General features: G+C 46.9%; 1 protein-coding gene across 1 annotated transcript; it reads right to left on the bottom strand.

Annotated features, from left to right (window-relative positions):
* Window positions 1–4118: 4118 nt before the first annotated feature.
* LOC123050774 (uncharacterized) lies at window positions 4119–5706 on the bottom strand. The gene is made up of 2 exons (XM_044473511.1): window positions 4422–5706; window positions 4119–4332 (listed from the first exon to the last, which is right to left on the bottom strand). Coding segments are annotated over exons 1-2 (1236 nt in total). The 5' UTR covers window positions 5657–5706; the 3' UTR covers window positions 4119–4331.
* Window positions 5707–19587: the final 13881 nt, after the last annotated feature.

Genomic DNA, 19587 nt, shown 5'->3' with positions numbered 1-19587 from the left:
CGGTTTGGCGCCAAGCCCGCCGATTCCGAACGGCCGCTTCCACCATGGCTAGTCTCTGCATGCATACGTGGAAATCGATGAATTGGGCCGGTGTGATCTACTGAATCATTTTTAGGTCACAAGTCCTGGTTCGAGAAGCAGAAAGAAATTGTCCACGTACTATTGAATGGGCATGCAAGCTATCTTATACTCCCTCCGTTCCTAAATATTTGTCTTTCTAGATATTTCAACAAATGACTACATAGGGAGCAAAATAAGTGAATCTACATCTAAAATATGTCTATATACATCCGTATGTAATAGTCTGTTTGAAATGTTTAGAAAGATAAATATTTAGGAACGGAGGGAGTATTAGGCATTTGGGAACTGAAAGTTGTATTGTTTTTATAGCATATTCTATATCAATACAATTGATGTATCAAAATCTTATTTCAGATTCAATGAAACTGTTGTGGCTGATTGGACATGCGTTAGAGATTCAACAATTGCCTGAACTACTTTATAGTTTAGCTCAACAAGATCGAAGCAGCTGGTTGCACATAGGAGAGGACAGTGAGATATTATCACTTTTTTTCCTCGGGCATATCTAATCTATGTATCTTATGTAAAGGAACTGGAGTACTGGATGCACTACAAGTCATTGAATGGCTATTTTGCTAAGCATGTGTGCTTTCATATATATAACCTCAGGTATTCATAGCCGTTCGATCGAAGCAGTGTGATGCGATGTCGGATTTGACAGGCCAATTCTACCCCTCCTTCCGGTCTAGGTCGAGAGGGAGGGGGGGGGGGTGTAATTTCTCCTTCCACGCTCATGCCAGTAACCGAAGTGGCCCTCCTCCTTTTATTTTCATCTCCCCAGCCACCGACGAGTCAACCGAAAAGTACTCAAGCAGTCCCAAGAGTTTGCATCCTCACGAGCAATTGGTGTGGATTTCGCCGGTGCTCATCGACGATGTTGCGTGTTATGAGCAGGCATGTCCAGTAACCTCCAGCAAACGGGAGGATACTATGGTGCTGGAGGAGACGACCGTGCCAACTCCTCATTCTTCGCCTTTGGCGGCATGTGATGTGCTGCAAGGGAAGAAGTTCCTGGCCAGAATTTTAACGTCACCGTCAACTTAGTTGGCCTCGCATGATACTGAACAGGTGGAGGATCCCCAAGCCATACATGTGACAACGATCACCTCATCCGCATCGCCTTCCTCCGCCTTTGGACGCGGGGATGTCCTGAACTTGGCGATGAGGTGTGCCTCCTCTACGTCGCTTTGGGACAAGCACGAGGATGAGCTGCCAATCGTGGCCTATGGAACAACAAAAGAGATGTCCATGTGTGGCTTTGGACACGCGCCACCCGGCGTCGGTGGATTCTTGCGCAGGTGAAGTCGCGTTCAAGGCTGTACCAGTAGGTACCGGCAACACGCCAGCCAATCTGATTGTGCCACCTCACACCGTATGCTGTATAAAAATGCTCTTTTATGTTTATTACTCCCTCCGTTTTTAAATATATGTCTTTTTAAATATTTTAATATGAACTACATGCGGATGTATGTAGACATAGTTTAGAGTGTAGATTCACTCATTTTGCTTCATATGTAGTCCATATTGAAATCTCTAAAAACACTTATATTTAGGAAAGGAGGGAGTTTTAATAATCGTATTTCATCTTAATGACCCACGATTGTCCTTCACATGCTGGCATGACAGGATGTGACAGACCCACCATCTCTCTTCTCCCACACAATAAATTCAACTTGTTTTCACCTTGGCTAATTTAAAACATCCATATATTTTAAACTATATATTAGTTTCTGAAACTTTTTTTTTTATATTTGAACTCTTTGCGCCAAAACCTAAAATGAGACAGGAGCTGTGCCGGTTGCAGTGCCTATGTGTACACCGTTGTAAACTGGAAATGACAGCGTTGCATGCTCCAAATCTTACTAAGTGATTGTTTGAAATTGTCAGAGTCGACCTTTGTGTTGAACTAAGTTGACGATTATGATGTTGACTTCACCTTCACCTTCACCGAGCTTCCAACCGCTCTTCCTCAGCTGGATGAACTTTTCTACTATTGAATTTTGACCAGGTTTGCTCTCTAGAAGTGCCTCATTTTATGTTACTTTTATTTTTTATGATGACCATATTGGGTCTCAAATTATTATTATTATTGCGCCCGTCAATTGTTTCTGCTCCAGGTTCTAAGATTCAGTGGAAACCAGAATAGCTTCATCAATTTGCGGAATATGAACATGAACCTTGAGCTCGGATGGGATCCATACGATGATAGTTGGGTACTGGGTTTGTTAATCTTTTGGAATTAGCACCTCTCTTAAAAGAATTGGAACTGCATGTAAGTAATTCAATCGTTCATTGAGCTTTTTTAAACACATTAGTTATGATAATTATGTGTTTTGTGTCTGTTTGACCCCCCCCCCCCCCCCCCCCCCCCATGCATGCTTGAAGGTGTATATTGCAATTAACTTATATATGTGCACATGTAAGGATGGCGGCGACTGCACAAGGCCCTCTGCATCATGGTCTCAAGAATGTTCCCTTGTCTAGATTTTGTGATGTATTGGGGCTAGCTGAGTTGGCGCTCTAAATCCTTTGGAATGCCATCATGCTTAAACATATGGTAGTAGATCCAGTGGCATATGGAGGCACTCTTCACACTGATAACATCTATTCAGGAAGCAAGGCCAGTAGTATCGAGGGGCCGGGGGTCTGTGTCATGTTGATCAGAATAAGATGTTTGCGGAGAAAAAAACTCGGCAAGCACGAGTTCCTACATATTGTCACAATTTTGTGAATTGCAATGCTAACGCTGGAGATGTTATCTATATAATTCAGGATTGATGGATACGGGTGCGGTGGAAAAAGAATCGATCGGGAGCGAGCTTTTTTGAATATTTATAATAATACTCAGAAGGGAGGCATGCATGAACAAGATGAATGACATGCGAGACGAGGAACCAAGTGCCAGTGTGCCACACATCCTTCTGCCGCTGCAGGCGACCAAGTGCCACTACTGAAGTGATATAAAGAAGATGGTAATAGATTAATAGCAATAACAGGATTTCACTAAGGAAAACGCTGCTTCTTTTCTTACTAACAACCAATAGAAGAACAGGACACGATACAAGAAAAGCGCAGATATTTCCATCCATCCATTCAGTGAGCTGTCAAAGCCACTTAAAACCTAATAAGCTCTTGCCGACCAACACGATCCATCAAGGGATTGCAATTTACTATCACTCGAACTCTCAAATCATGCGTCACAAAGTGGCAATTCAGTTTCCGTTTTCCTACTAGTACTAGATATGGAAGAAAGAAAAGAATGGTCATAGGTACGCCGGCAGGCCACTAAGACGCACGACATAACCTGCAAATGATTAAGAATCATATGCCATTTGCAGTGTCAAGTACTATATGGCACAAGAATCTGCGCACGTATGATAAGTTACTCAGTTTTTTTGCCCGGGAAGCTTGACTTAGTTATTTATGCAGATGCTGCTCCTGCAGAGTCACAAGCCTAATTTTTAAAACTTAATAGGCTTTGAAGTTTCATTTGCATGCCATGTTTTCCTCTTGCTGATTGTTTGGTGCTCTCAGAATGGTCTATCTAGTCTAGTGGGAAATCATATACTCCCTCCATTCCACAATGTAGTGCCTATAGATTTTTGTAAAAGTCAGACTTTGACCAAGTGTATAGAGAAAATTATCTACATCTACAATATCAAACATATACATTTTGAAAGTATAACTCACGATGTATCCAATGATGTGCATTTGGTATTCTAGATGTACCTACTTTTCTCTATAAACATGGTCAAAGTTTGTAATGTTTGACTTTTGTAAAAATCTATAGGCACTACATTATGGAACGAAGGGAGTATATAATTCACAGTGTGTTGGAAGTCCACAGTCTAGAAAAGTTACAGTAGCAACTGTTATTTTTTTCTCGAAAGGAAACTTAGACACATGCAGCAATGAGTGTATACTGTTCAATTGCCTTTATCCTATATAGTACGCTTGCAGTAATTATTTTTACTAATTGATTGGCCTTAAAATATGTATTACTCAACTGGCTCCAAAATCAGAAGAAGCCAGCCAACGATGCCAACCATTATAGGTGATGAAATTAAGCTACTAACCTAGTCCCTCCTGTGAAGCAAACAATGCTGGTCCATGGCGAGCTCCGGTAGAAGATCCAAGGTGTTACAGTTCAAATTTAACTTACTCCATACATATCATGCCGATGCTCCACCTAGCACGGATACGCCCTGGCATTATTGTTGGCAATGGACTGATTATTCCACCACCTGGGTTCTGCATGCATATATAAGAGTAGAAATCATTAGCTCGCCAACTAAGTTGTCTTAACTAGGTAAGTTAGGGTAGTGCAACAAGTAGCTCACCACTTAAAAATGCAATGACATGAATTGCACATATGGTTAATGAGGCTACAAGTACACTCCATGTTGCAACCATGTTCTGCACATCCCCCAACTCTTGCTGACCAGGTGTCGCTGCTGAGGTGGTATTGCAATATATATTTGTCAGGGATGCAATTTGCAACCACAATGGTATCGCCAGTGATGGTAGGCACCGCCGACAAACTAAAACTCGGGTTCCCTTTAGTACCAAACAAAAGAGCATTGCCACCTATGCTGTTTACCGGGACAATCTTTCCTAGGGCAAGATCAGCTAGTCTGTAAATGATCATCTCTGTCACTTTTCTATAGCCAACGATCAGGATCTCGGAGTCGCATTCTACCAGCTCGGGCGAGTGGATTATATGCGCCGAACATGTGGCAACCAACTTGGGTGACAACAAGGAAGACGGAGCTAAACCTGATACTGTTGAATGCTCTTGCCAAGGTGGGTCAAACCGGAGAATATTTAGTTCCCAGCCAGCTGCAGATATTTGATCCTGCATCATGTAAAGTTCTCCTTTGAATGATAATGGGCTTGCATGTGGATAGAAGCCAAAGGCAAAGAAACCCCACCGCTCCTCCCTTGTGCTAGCAAAGACTACAAACGATGTATTCTTAAACGCGACCATGACCCCAACGACTCCATCCGGACTCGTGCTCACAGCGGCGAATGCATCGGTTGGTGGTATCGAGTGTGCTCGCAATTCTTCTGGGAGAGTCATGTCTGCTGGGAGAATTATGTTTGCCGGGAGCTCCACAACGTCGCCGGTGAAGGGGTGGAGAAGACGCACACTGTTGCATCGGTGGTATTGCTGCCCCTGCAGGAGGAGGAGGAGGCCGTCCGCTGGGCAGAGGACAAAGTGATCTTTGAGAAGCGGAAGTCGAGGGCGGACGAAGACTCCACTGGACAGGTTGAAGAAACGTTTCTTGGCATCTTCACGGGGATGGAGCCCGTGCCCCTCGGGCAGCATCATCCACCGGCGCGGGTGAAACCGCGGATCGATGATTCCACGGCCGAGCGGGGAGACGGTGCTGAATCGCCAGTACCGGCAGACGGCACGGAGGCGGACGTAGTCGAGCAGGTCCCCGGCGAGCACCCGCCATCCGACGAGGCGCACTAGATCCCCGTGCAGGGTCGCCCACGGCGAGACGTCGCCGGAGCTGGCAACAGCGGCGGTAATGGCCGGCGGGCGATTGCGAACCGAGGGCGAAGACATGGATCGATCTCGATCCCTATAGATCGATCGATAGTTTATTTTTTTTATAACCCTAGCGTACGGCTGAGACCCAAAACCTAGTCAAATATCATATCGTTAACAAATTAACCTGCCTGGGCCTGGCCCTATTTGGGATGGTTGAGCTGGGCTCTCGTTCTAGTGTCTACTTGCTCCCGTGCCTAAAAATATTGGATCAATTATGCTTACGAGTATTTCTCAAAAAACAAAATTACGCTTACGAGTAGTGATAGTGTTTGTCTCAAAGAAAAGAAACCAAGTAGTGATAGTGGACAGTGGTCGTTCTCAAAACGAAACAAAAAAAGTAGTGATGGTGGAATTGTGGAAACACATTCAACAACAGGCAAAAAATCATTTAGCTCATTATTATCCGTATATATCAGCATGCTATAACTTGAGGCTAGCTGTGGCAGCATGATATTGTGCACAAATGCCGGGCTGGCAGAGGAGGGAAAGAGAGTGCCGAAAGTTAATTTGGACGAACGCATATTCAATACAAACCAAATATGCTGCTTTCATAGGTAAAAATGACGGCGATATTTTGTTCACATGTGGCATACTTATTCACCAACCCGGTGGACTAAGATAATAGTTGGATGAACGCACACGCCAAGATCTACCTATTCCGCACCTAGTCCACGTGATGGTATAGGAAATGCACAAGCAGTGTATTCTGCGCCAGCCTATACAGGGCTGGCGTAGTGGTGAAGTCCTCCTCACTTGTGCCAAGAGATCTTGGGTTCGAACCAGCCGGGAAAATTATGTTTATATAATTCCTTTCCAGACCCCACCTTTTGTGGGAGCTTCTATGTATTGGGTCTATCCTTTGTCCTTCTTACACTTATTTTACAAATATTGTTGATCAATTAGATATTTGAAGGAAAACTTTTAATTCTTTAAAAAAAATTGTGTTCCTGATACTACGTCTTTGGATTTTTTTAAAAGTTACCAAGTTTTTAGAAATCTTGAATTAGCAAAAATGTACGTATTTTAAAAAGTACCCACAATGCTTTTTGTTACATTTATAATATTCACGAATTTTAAAAAATGTTCTTGAAAAATTATTCTTAGTTCCAAATAAAATGAACATTTATTCGTAAACAAATCCATGAATTATTTAAAAAATATCCATGCTTTTAGAAAATATTCATGAATTTTTAAAATCTAAAAACAGCAAACTAACAAATGAATATAAATTAGCACAACGTGTTTCTTTGTGAGGTAGCCATCAAAGTGCTAGACAGAAAAAGAAAGCAGAAGTGGGTTTGCGGCAATTATAGTCACGTTGAAAAAGAACAAGTATACTTTTAGAAGCAGAAGTGGGTTTACCACAATTATGGATCATTATTCGTCATCGTTATACACTGAGAAATTGGGGGTCTGAAAAGAAAAAACAAGGGCAGTTGCTGTAGAGGCCGTTAAAAAAAATGCTGTGCCGTTGGATGCGAAACTAGATCCCAACCGATCGGCCAAGATACACGTTGATATTGTTCCGCAACTCCGCCGGCGAGTCCGGTCCGAGGTTGCGGAGCGAGGGCGAGCGTCGTAGACGAAGTAGTCGGACACGCGAAAATAAATGAGACAGAGAGATATGGAGGAGACCAGCGTTATTAATCAATGATCAGGGATTACGATGATGGCTCCTCCTTGCTTTATATAGGGGGTAAAGGGTCAAGGGATAAGTACCCACTTAACGTAAAGTGGGGGAAACGGGAAGGGCTAGCCCGTGCGATACGCACAAGGCCGCCACTACCCCTGGTGGCCCCGGTTTCCCAACACTCCCCCTTGGGTAATTATCCGTATATCCATGCCTCAAAACTCCGAAAAACCCAGTGGGAAAAAATATGGAGAAAGAGCACACAGTATACGTTGTTGTATTGCACGAATTGCCTCGTCAAAAACCTCGTGTGAGGAACATCAGGAAAACTCACTCAAGGGAAAAAGAGTACAATCCACTCAACCATCAAGTTGAGTACTCGATCATCAGGATTGAGATTTTAGCGACGAGTTTGTGAAGTTTCTCCCCCTGAACCTTGCATCTCTCTAAGTCTCATCATACCGATTCCACGCACACACCTCTCTAAGGTTGATGCCGGTAATGATTTAGTGAACATATCAGCAAGATTGTCACAGGACTTAGTATGCAAAACTTTCACCTCATTCAACTGCTGCAGCTCATGTGCATAGAAGAACTTGGGACTAATATGCTTTGTGAGGTTACTCTTCACATAACCCATCTGGACTTGTGCAACACAAGCAGCATTATCTTCATAGATAATGGTAGGGGTTTGTACGGTGTTCAGCCCACATGTCTGCTGAATCGATCATCCGCCGAAGCGATACACACTCTTTTGATGCTTCGAATAGTGCCATGATTTCCGAGTGGTTTGTGGAAGTCGACACAAGTGTTTGCTTGGACGATTTCCAGGAAAACGCAGTTCCACCACAAAGGAAAACATATCCAGTCTGCGATTTGCAATCATGCGGGTCCGACAGGTACCCAGCATCGGCATAGCCTATAATAGATAGGTCTTGATTCCTCTTATAAAATAGACCAAGATCTTTGGTCCCTTGCAGGTAACGGAAGACGTCCTTGACACCTTTCCAATGTCTTTTGGTAGGTTCAGAACTGTACCGAGCAAGCAAACTGACGGCGAACGCAATGTCTGGCCGTGTACAATTTGCGAGGTACATGAGTGCTCCAACTGCACTCAGGTAAGGAACCTCTGGTCCCAGAGTTTCCTCCCCCTCTTCCTTTGGCCTGAACGGGTCCTTGTCTGGCTGTAAAGATCTTCCGACCATCCGGGTCTTAGAAGGATATGCCTTATCAAATCCAAATCTTTCCAACACCTTCTGGGTGTAGGCCGACTGGTGCACTAGAATCCCATCAGGGGAATGTTCAAGTTGCAGACCTAGACAGAACTTGGTTTTACCCAAATCCTTCATCTCGAATTCCGACATCAGGTAGGAACTCGCTTCCTCAATATCCTCAGGTGTACCGATTATGTTTAAATCGTCCACGTACACCGAGATTATATAGAATCCATCTTGGGATCATCGTAAAAAACACATGGGCAATCTTTATTGCTCGTGTAGCCCTTCTCATGAAGGAAATCACTTAAGCGATTGTACCACATTCTACCAGACTGTCTGAGTCCGTACAGTGCCTTTTGAAGTTGAACACTGTATAGACCCCTATTTGCTCTATCATGGTTCGGAACAGGGATACCTTCTGGAACCTTCATGTATATGTTCGAATCCAAGTTACCATATAGGTAAGCAGTGACAACATCCATTAGTTTCATTTTCAAGCCCATATTTACTGCCATCGAGATCAAGTATCTAAAGGTAACTCCATCCATGACTGGGGAATAAGTCTCCTCAAAATCGACACCTGGTCGTTGAGTGAACCCTTGAGCAACGAGCCTTGCTTTGTACCGTACTACCTTATTATTTTCATCTCTCTTTCGAACAAAAACCCACCTATGGCCAACAGGGCGAATGTGGGGAGGAGTTCGACAAACTGGTCCGAACACCTTCCTTTTGTTGAGAGATAATAATTCGGCAGTAATTGCCTGCTGCCAATCTTTCCAATCCGACCTTTTCTTGCAATCAGCGAGCGTGTTAGGCTCAGGGTCAAGATCTATGATTGAGGCAATTTTCGTAGCAAAGTTGATGTCGACAATCACCGTTGCTCGGTTCAGGGACTCCCCCGTATAAATATAATTTATGGCCATTTCGTCATGGAGCGCATCCGGCGCAAACACTTGCTCTACCAAATTTCCCATTATGGGAGCAAGGTCCTTTAGATTTCCCGCGCCGATGTGTGCGCTCACATCTCCGCTGGGTGTTTCCCCTATGGGAAAGTTTAAGTCCGGAATTTCGTGCACTGAATTTTCCGTACTTGTGCCAGGTCTCGACTGGCTCCCCGTTTCAATTTGGGGTACTTTGGCGACAGGCTGTGATAAATCTCTCTTATCCTTTTTCGTCAGGCGTCCCCGAGTACTTGGCATTTGAGAAGCCGGATTTCTCGTCCTTTTAGGCCTTTGGACGGGAGCGGGTATACCATCATTTTTCTTCGGTATTTCAACCCTTTCCGGTGCATTGCGCGCGTGCACATGCGATTTTGTCACAGTCTTTAAGTCACTAAAGTGGTCGGGCAGTTGATTTGCTAAAGACTGCAAATCTATTATCTTTTGGACTTCTCTCTCAGTCTCAGCAGTGCGCGGGTCATGAGCGTGGATCCCCGTGGCTTGCCACGTGATTTCTCGACTTTTAGCATCAAGGGGTTGATTCTCTCCCCCTAAAGTCGGGAAAAGATCCTCGTCAAAAATGCAATCAGCAAAACGAGCCGTGTGACAGTCACCTGTCATGGGGTCCAGATACCTGATTATGGACACAGTCTCATAACCAACGTATATCCCCGACTTACGGAGCGGGCCCATCGCCGATCGCTGAGGGGGTGGTATTGGTACATATACCTGGCAACCGAACCTACGAAGGTGGGAAATTTTCGGTGCCGACCCTTGCGCAAGTTGAACAGGAGAGTGGATGTTGTAGGCTGACGGTCGAAAGTTGATGAGATTAGCCGCGTGTAACACCGCGTGGCCCCAACATGTAGTTGGTAAATTACAACCCTGAAGGAGCGGTCGGGCAATGAATTTAATTCTTTTAATCAATGCCTCGGCAAGTCCATTTTGTGTATGAACATGTGGTACCGAGTGCTCAACTTTGATTCCCATTGCCATGCAATAATCATCGAACGCCTTTGAAGTAAATTCTCCGGCGTTGTCCATTCGAATAGACTTTATACGATAATCCGGGAAATTATTCCTCATTTGTATGATCTGTGAGATCAATTTTGCAAAGGCATGGTTCCTTGTTGACAGCAGGCAAACATTGGACCATTTAGAGGAAGCATCAATGAGCACCATGAAGTACCGAAACGGCCCCGTGAGGGGCTGAATTGGACCGCATATGTCCCCTTGGATACGTTCCAAGAACGCGGGGATTTCATCCCTCACCTTGAGGGGCGATGGCCTAATGACTAACTTCCCCTTAGCGCATGCGGAGCACACGAAATCATCGGGATTCGGGAAGTTCTTCACGTTAACATTATGGCCATGTGAGTTGTTAATTATATTTCTCATCATCCTAAGTCCGGGGTGGCCTAACCTATCGTGCCAGAGGCAGAAGAGTTCAGAGCTTCTAAAAACGGTCTTGAGGGTAGTGTACACGGGCGGTGCTACTATCTTAGTGTAGTATAGCCCTGTGTCAAACGAAGGAAGCCTTTCGATAACATGTTTACCACCTGCATCCCGCTTTGTGATGAGTAGGCACTCCTTGCCGTTTTCATCATCGGTCTCAGCATGGAAACCATTAGCGCGGATGTCTCTAAAGCTCAAAAGAGTACGAGTCGACTCCGGGTACAACAACGCATCATTAATGATCAAAGTTGTTCCCATGGGGAGTATAATAGTGGCTCGTCCGGAGCCAACTATGTGAGAACCGCAGCCGGCGATTGTCATAATACTTCCCGGAGATTTTTTAATGGACTCAAAGTACTTAGTTTCTCGTAAAATGGTATGAGTGGTGGCGCTATCGGCAAGGCACGTTTCCTCCATTCGGGCGCCACACGCGTTCTAAAATATGACATCTAATTAATGTAATGAGGAAGAAAATACATTAAAAATAAATGCACACATCTCAGAACATAACATGCTATCATGTATAAATAATGGAATAAATGAATAAATGTCATCCAATCGCCAAAGTAAAGAATAAGTTTATGCTCTCATAGAGCTTACAACCAAATCGAATTTATTCAATTTTATTGTATCAAATCACGGAATCATGATAACCAAAGAGGTATGCTAAGTGGACTCGGTGAAGAAGCCATTCACTTCCGCCGCAATCTCCATACTAGTGAGCTGATCCTCCTTAGAAATCATCTTGGAGGCAGCATCAATGTCTAGTGGCGGTGCCGCTGAGGCGACCATGTGGTCAACCTCCATGGCGACGTGGGCGTCGGTAGAGACCGCCAAAGCTGCCGCGATGGGCACCACGGGGGTCGCCTCTATGGGTGCAGCAGGGGGAGTAGCGATCATCACGGGTGCCGCCATGGGCGCCGGTGGTGCTCCCTCCTGAACCAAGGCGAGGTGCGTCTCACGCGCCTTCCGAGCCTTATATGCATCAACGACCTCCTGTGGTGCGCGGAACTGGCGGGAGAAATGCTCCACCGAGCCACAACGGAAGCAGTCCTGAGGCCTTTGCCCTCCCTTGCCCGGCTTGTTCTGCTTAGCCGGGGCGGGGGGGGGGGGGTGAGGGCCCTTCTTCTTGCCCTTCCGGCCCCTCTTCTTCTGTTGAGGCTTGCGGACTTTGAGAGCGTTCACCTCCTGGCGAGAACTCCCCCAAAGTGGTTGCGCGACAAAGTTCTTTTTGAGAACCTCGTCCTGCGCCTCCGCCACCTGGAGGACGTCAATCAACTCTGAATACCTTGTGTAGTTCCCCTGGCGGTAGTTCCGTGAGGACTGGACCGCGTCGGGGTGGAAAGTGGATAGGGTTTTCTCAATCTTCTGGGAGTCGGTAATCTCAGTACCACACAACCGAAGAGTCGTACAAATCCGGTGGAGAGCCGAATTGTACTCCCCAACCGTCTTGAAGTCCGCAAACCTCAGACGGGTCCACTCTGCCTCTGCACGTGGCTTCACAGTGTACTTCAACCGCTCAAACCGCTGCTTAAGAGTGGTCCAAAGGCCAGAAGCACTGCGCTCAGCCATATACTCATCTTTCAGAGTAGGTGACAGGTGATGACGGAGAAAGTGCAGAGCCTGCGCATTCTCAGTTTCGAACTTGGGATCAGTGACGGCCAGCTGGGACCCCTTACCGATCGCCCTCAGGAGGGTTTTGCCCTGAAGAAAGATCTCGCAGTCCGAGGGCCATGACAGATAGTTCAGCCCTGTCTGGGCCAACTCGGGAAACTCCTTGTTGACAATTCCGGCCATCTGCGATTTATGCAAAAATCATGAGATTACAGCAGGTAATCTTTTGCACAAAGCGATGTTGATAAACTTATTCAATAAAAAGACGTTCCAATATTTAAAACATGTTATTATATGACTTACTAAATGATTAAGAGTGCTAAACAATTAATCTACGGCAGTATAATCATACAATAATATCATGTTACAAAAGATAGCATGTTAAGCGCATCTAGTATGTGAAAACTAGCCCAAAAATTGAATTCCCGAGGCATTTTTAAGCCCAAATACGCATTTTCAGCGAAAACAGACAATTCCAGGGACTTATATGTTGGGGATCGTAGCAGAATTTTAAAATTTCCTACGCATCACCAATATCCATCTATGGAGTATACTAGCAACGAGGGGAAAGGAGTGCATCTACATACCCTTGTAGATCGCGAGCGGAAGCGTTCAAGTGAACGGGGTTGATGGAGTCGTACTCGCCGTAATTTAAATCACCGATGACCGAGTGCCGAACGGACGGCACCTCCGCGTTCAACACACGTACGGAGCTGCGACGTCTCCTCCTTCTTGATCCAGCAAGGGGGAAGGAGAGGTTGATGGAGATCCAGCAGCACGACGGCGTGGTGGTGAAAGTAGCGGGGATCCCGGCAGGGCTTCGCCAAGCGCAAACGGGGAGGAGAGGTGTTGCAGGGGGGAGGGAGGCGCCAGGGGCTGTGGTGCTGCTGCCCTCCCTCCCCCCCACTATTTATAGGGGTCCGGGGGGGGGGCGCCGGCCACCCTGGAGATCCCATCTGAGGGGGGGCGGCGGCCAAGGGGGTGGCTTGCCCCCCAAGGCAAGTGGGGCGCCCCCCACCCCTAGGGTTTCCAACCCTAGGCGCAGGGGGAGGCCCAAGGGGGGGCGCCCCAGCCCACGAAGGGCTGGTTCCCTTCCCACTTCAGCCCATGGGTCCCTCCGGGACAGGTGGCCCCACCCGGTGGACCCCCGGGACCCTTCCGGTGGTCCCGGTACAATACCGATAACCCCCGAAACTTTCCCGATGGCCGAAACTGGACTTCCTATATATAATTCTTCACCTCCGAACCATTCCAGAACTCCTCGTGACATCCGAGATCTCATCCGGGACTCCGAACAACTTTCGGGTTTCCGCATACTAATATCTCTACAACCCTAGCGTCACCGAACCTTAAGTGTGTAGACCCTACGGGTTCGGGAGACATGCAGACATGACCGAGAAGCCTCTCCGGTCAATAACCAACAGCGGGATCTGGATACCCATGTTGCCTCCCACATGTTCCACGATGATATCATCGGATGAACCACGATGTCGAGGATTCAATCAATCCCGTATACAATTCCCTTTGTCAATCGGTATGTTACTTGCCCGAGATTCGATCGTCGGTATCCCAATACCTTGTTCAATCTCGTTACCGGCAAGTCACTTTACTCGTACCGTAATGCATGATCCCGTGGCTAACTCCTTAGTCACATTGAGCTCATTATGATGATGCATTACCGAGTGGGCCCAGAGATACCTCTCCGTTATACGGTGTGACAAATCCCAGTCTCGATCCGTGCCAACTCAACAGATACTTTCGGAGATACCCGTAGTGCACCTTTATAGTCACCCAGTTACGTTGTGACGTTTGGCACACCCAAAGCACTCCTACGGTATCCGGGAGTTGCACGATCTCATGGTCTAAGGAAATGATACTTGACATTGAAAAAGCTCTAGCAAACGAACTACACGATCTTTGTGCTATGCTTAGGATTGGGTCTTGTCCATCACATCATTCTCCTAATGATGTGATCCTGTTATCAATGACATCCAATGTCCATAGTCAGGAAACCATGACTATCTGTTGATCAATGAGCTAGTCAACTAGAGGCTCACTAGGGACACGTTGTGGTCTATGTATTCACACATGTATTACGATTTCCGAATAACACAATTATAGCATGAACAATAGACAATTATCATGAACAAAGAAATATAATAATAACCATTTTATTATTGCCTCTAGGGCATATTTCCAACAGTCTCCCACTTGCACTAGAGTCAATAATCTAGTTACATTGTGATGAATAGAACACCCATAGAATTCTGGTGTTGATCATGTTTTGCTCTAGGGAGAGGTTTAGTCAACGGATCTGCTACATTCAGGTCCGTATGTACTTTACAAATATCTATGTCTCCATTTTGAACACTTTCACGAATGGAGTTGAAGCGACGCTTGATATGCCTGGTCTTCCTATGAAACCTGGGCTCCTTGGCAAGGGCAATAGCTCCAGTGTTGTCACAGAAGAGAGTCATCGGGCCCGACGCATTGGGAATCACCCCTAGGTCGGTAATGAACTCCTTCATCCAGATTGCTTCTTGCGCTGCCTCTGAGGCTGCCATGTACTCCGCTTCACATGTAGATCCCGCCACGACGCTTTGCTTGCAACTGCACCAGCTTACTGCCCCTCCATTCAAAATATACACGTATCCGGTTTGTGACTTCGAGTCATCCAGATCTGTGTCGAAGCTAGCATCGACGTAACCCTTTACGACGAGCTCTTCGTCACCTCCATAAACGAGAAACATATCCTTAGTCCTCTTCAGGTACTTCAGGATATTCTTGACCGCTGTCCAGTGTTCCATGGCGGGATTACTTTGGTACCTTCCTACCAAACTTACGGCAAGGTTTACATCAGGTCTGGTACACAGCATGGCATACATAATAGACCCTATGGCCGAGGCATAGGGGATGACACTCATCTTTTCTCTATCTTCCGCCGTGGTCGGGCATTGAGCCGTGCTCAATTGCACACCTTGAAATACAGGCAAGAAACCCTTCTTGGACTGATCCATATTGAACTTCTTCAATATCTTGTCAAGGTACGTACTCTGTGAAAGACCAATGAGGCGTCTTGATCTATCTCTATAGATCTTGATGCCTAATATATAAGCAGCTTCTCCAAGGTCCTTCATTGAAAAACACTTATTCAAATAGGCCTTTGTACTTTCCAAGAATTCTATATCATTTCCCATCAATAGTATGTCATCCACATATAATAAGCGAAATGCTATAGAGCTCCCACTCACTTTCTTGTAAACACAGGCTTCTCCATAAGTCTGTGTAAACCCAAACGCTTTGATCATCTCATCAAAACGAATGTTCCAACTCCAAGATGCTTGCACCAGCCCGGAGAAAGCATCTCGGAGTTGGAACATTCGTTTTGATGAGATGATCAAAGCGTTTGGGTTTACACAGACTTATGGAGAAGCCTGTGTTTACAAGAAAGTGAGTGGGAGCTATGTAGCATTTCTCATATTATATGTGGATGACATACTATTGATGGGAAATGATATAGAATTCTTGGAAAGTATAAAGGCCTATTTGAATAAGTGTTTTTCAATGAAGGACCTTGGAGAAGCTGCTTATATATTAGGCATCAAGATCTATAGAGATAGATCAAGACGCCTCATTGGTCTTTCACAGGGTACGTACCTTGACAAGATATTGAAGAAGTTCAATATGGATCAGTCCAAGAAGGGGTTCTTGCCTGTATTGCAAGGTGTGCAATTGAGCACGGCTCAATGCCCGACCACGGCGGAAGATAGAGAAAAGATGAGTGTCATCCCCTATGCCTCGGCCATAGGGTCTATTATGTATGCCATGCTGTGTACCAGACCTGATGTAAACCTTGCCGTAAGTTTGGTAGGAAGGTACCAAAGTAATCCCGGCATGGAACACTGGACAGCGGTCAAGAATATCCTGAAGTACCTGAAGAGGACTAAGGATATGTTTCTCGTTTATGGAGGTGACGAAGAGCTCGTCGTAAAGGCTTACGTCGACGCTAGCTTCGACACAGATCTGGATGACTCGAAGTCACAAACCGGATACGTGTATGTTTTGAATGGAGGAGCAGTAAGCTGGTGCAGTTGCAAGCAAAGCGTCGTGGCGGGATCTACATGTGAAGCGGAGTACATGACAGCCTCAGAGGCAGCGCAAGAAGCAGTCTGGATGAAGGAGTTCATTACCGACCTAGGGGTGATTCCCAATGCGTCGGGCCCGATGACTCTCTTCTGTGACAACACTGAGCTATTGCCCTTGCCAAGGAGCCCAGGTTTCACAGGAAGACCAGGCATATCAAGCGTCGCTTCAACTCCATTCGTGAAAGTGTTCAAAATGGAGACATAGATATTTGTAAAGTACATACGGACCTGAATGTAGCAGATCCGTTGACTAAACCTCTCCCTAGAGCAAAACATGATCAACACCAGGACGCTATGGGTGTTCGATTCATCACAATGTAACTAGATTATTGACTCTAGTGCAAGTGGGAGACTGTTAGAAATATGCCCTAGAGGCAATAATAAATGGTTATTATTATATTTCTTTGTTCATGATAATTGTCTATTGTTCATGCTATAATTGTGTTATCCGGAAATCGTAATACATGTGTGAATACATAGACCACAACGTGTCCCTAGTAAGCCTCTAGTTGACTAGCTCGTTGATCAACAGATAGTCATGGTATCCTGACTATGGACATTGGATGTCATTGATAATGGGATCACATCATTAGGAGAATGATGTGATGGACAAGACCCAATCCTAAGCATAGCATAAAAGATCGTGTAGTTTCGTTTGCTATAGCTTTTCCAATGTCAAGTATCTTTTCCTTAGACCATGAGATCGTGTAACTCCCGGATGCCGTAGGAGTCCTTTGGGTGTACCCAACGTCACAACGTAACTGGGTGACTATAAAGGTACACTACGGGTATCTCTGAAAGTGTCTATTGGGTTGACACAGATCGAGACTGGGATTTGTCACTCCGTATGACGGAGAGGTATCTCTGGGCCCACTCGGTAATGCATCATCATAATGAGCTCAATGTGACTAAGGACTTAGCCACGGGATCATGCATTACGGTACGAGTAAAGTGACTTGCCGGTAACGAGATTGAACAAGGTATTGGGATACCGACGATCGAATCTCGGGCAAGTAACGTACCGATTAACAAAGGGAATTGTATACGGGATTGATTGAATGCTCGACATCGTGGTTCATACGATGATATCATCGTGGAACATGTAGGAGCCAACATGGGTATGCAGATCCCGCTGTTGTTTATTGACCGGAGAGGCGTCTCGGTCATGTCTGCATGTCTCCCGAACCCGTAGGGTCTACACACTTAAGGTTCGGTGACGCTAGGGTTGTAGAGATATTAGTATGCGGAAACCCTAAAGTTGTTCGGAGTCCCGGATGAGACCCCGGACGTCACGAGGAGTTCCGGAATGGTCCGGAGGTGAAGAATTATATATAGGAAATCCAGTTTCGGCCGCCGGGAATGTTTCGGGGGTTATCGGTATTGTACCGGGACCACCGGAAGGGTCCCGGGGGTCCACCGAGTGGGGCCACCTATCCCGGAGGGCCCCATGGGCTGAAGTGGGAAGGGAACCAGCCCTTAGTGGGCTGGGGCGCCCCCCTTTGGGCCTCCCCCTGCGCCTAGGGTTGGAAACCCTAGGGGTGGGGGGCGCCCCACTTGGCTTGGGGGGAAGCCACCCCCCTTCCCCTTGGCCGCCCCCCCATGTAGATGGGTTCCAGGGCTGGCGCCCCCCCTCCAGGGGTCCTATAAATAGTGGGGGGGAGGGAGGGCAGCAGCACCACAGCCCCTGGCGCCTCCCTCTCCCCCTGCAACACCTCTCCCTCTCGCAGAAGCTTCGCGAAGCCCTGCCGAGACCCCGCTACTTCCACCACCACACCGTCGTGCTGCTGGATCTCCATCAACCTCTCCTTCCCCCTTGCTGGATCAAGAAGGAGGAGACGTCGCTGCTCCGTACGTGTGTTGAACGCGGAGGTGCCGTCCGTTCGGCACTCGGTCATCGGTGATTTGGATCACGGCGAGTACGACTCCATCAACCCCGTTCATTGGAACGCTTCCGCTCGCGATCTACAAGGGTATGTAGATGCACTCCTTTCCCCTCGTTGCTAGTATACTCCATAGATGGATTTTGGTGATGCGTAGGAATTTTTAAAATTCTGCTACGATCCCCAACAGCGGCGCGCACGGTGCGGTCGACGGGGCGGGGCGGCGTGGCGCGGCCAGTGGGGCGCGCGGCCAGGGCGCGGCCATGGCGCGGCGGCGGCGTCAAATGCCAAGCCAGCCAGCCCGCCGAGCGTGGCGACCTCGCGCGTACGCGGCGTCGGCCAGTAGCCGGGCGGCGACTAGCGGAGCCGGGGCCAGCAGGGCACGCGGCGGCCTCGAGCGTGCATCGGGCACGGGTACGGCCAGCTGCTTTGGACGGCGTCATCTGGACGTCGGCGTCAGGATCTCAAAAACATCGTCGTGTTCATCGGGAACATCGACGGCGCGTGGCACAGCGAGTGCGTTGCGGCGGTACCGTGATCATCTGGATCACGATCTGTACCGACTCCCGTATAGTGTAGTCAACAAGTCTCTCGTGATCCAAAAACATCGACATTGGTCGGCGACGTATTCGTCCGCTCGGTTTTTGGGAGAGAAATCCACACCATAGGTAGATTTATCCGAAAAATAATCTAATCGCAAAAACGGAATCGTAGTAACGAGAGGAATCCATTTTTGCAAAAGTGGGGATCGGATCTTATACCTCCACGGGATCGACGAAAGCCTGCGTGATGCAGGCTTGATGCAGGCTTGACGGAGAGTTGATGGAGCGAAGCGTGCTGATAACGTGTTCCGCAACTCCGCCGGCGAATCCGGTCCGAGGTTGCGGAGCGAGGGCGAGCGTCGTAAACGAAGTAGTCGAAGTAGTCGAACACGCGAAAGTAAATGAGACAGAGAGATATTGAGGAGACCAGCTTTATTAATCAATGATCAGGGATTACAATAATGGCTCCTCGTTGCTTTATATAGGGGGAAAAGGGTCCAGGGATATGGAAACGGGAGGGGCTAG

This window comes from Triticum aestivum, chromosome 2D (genome assembly GCF_018294505.1).
Source record: "Triticum aestivum cultivar Chinese Spring chromosome 2D, IWGSC CS RefSeq v2.1, whole genome shotgun sequence".
In the NCBI taxonomy this organism is placed as follows: Eukaryota; Viridiplantae; Streptophyta; class Magnoliopsida; order Poales; family Poaceae; genus Triticum; species Triticum aestivum.
The sequence above is the reverse complement of the archived record's forward strand: the minus strand, read 5'-3'. Positions and strand labels throughout refer to the sequence as shown.

Excerpts from the sequence above, each read along its gene's own strand:
- LOC123050774 (XM_044473511.1), bottom strand. The coding sequence starts at position 5,656 with ATGTCTTCGCCCTCGGTTCGCAATCGCCCGCCGGCCATTACCGCCGCT.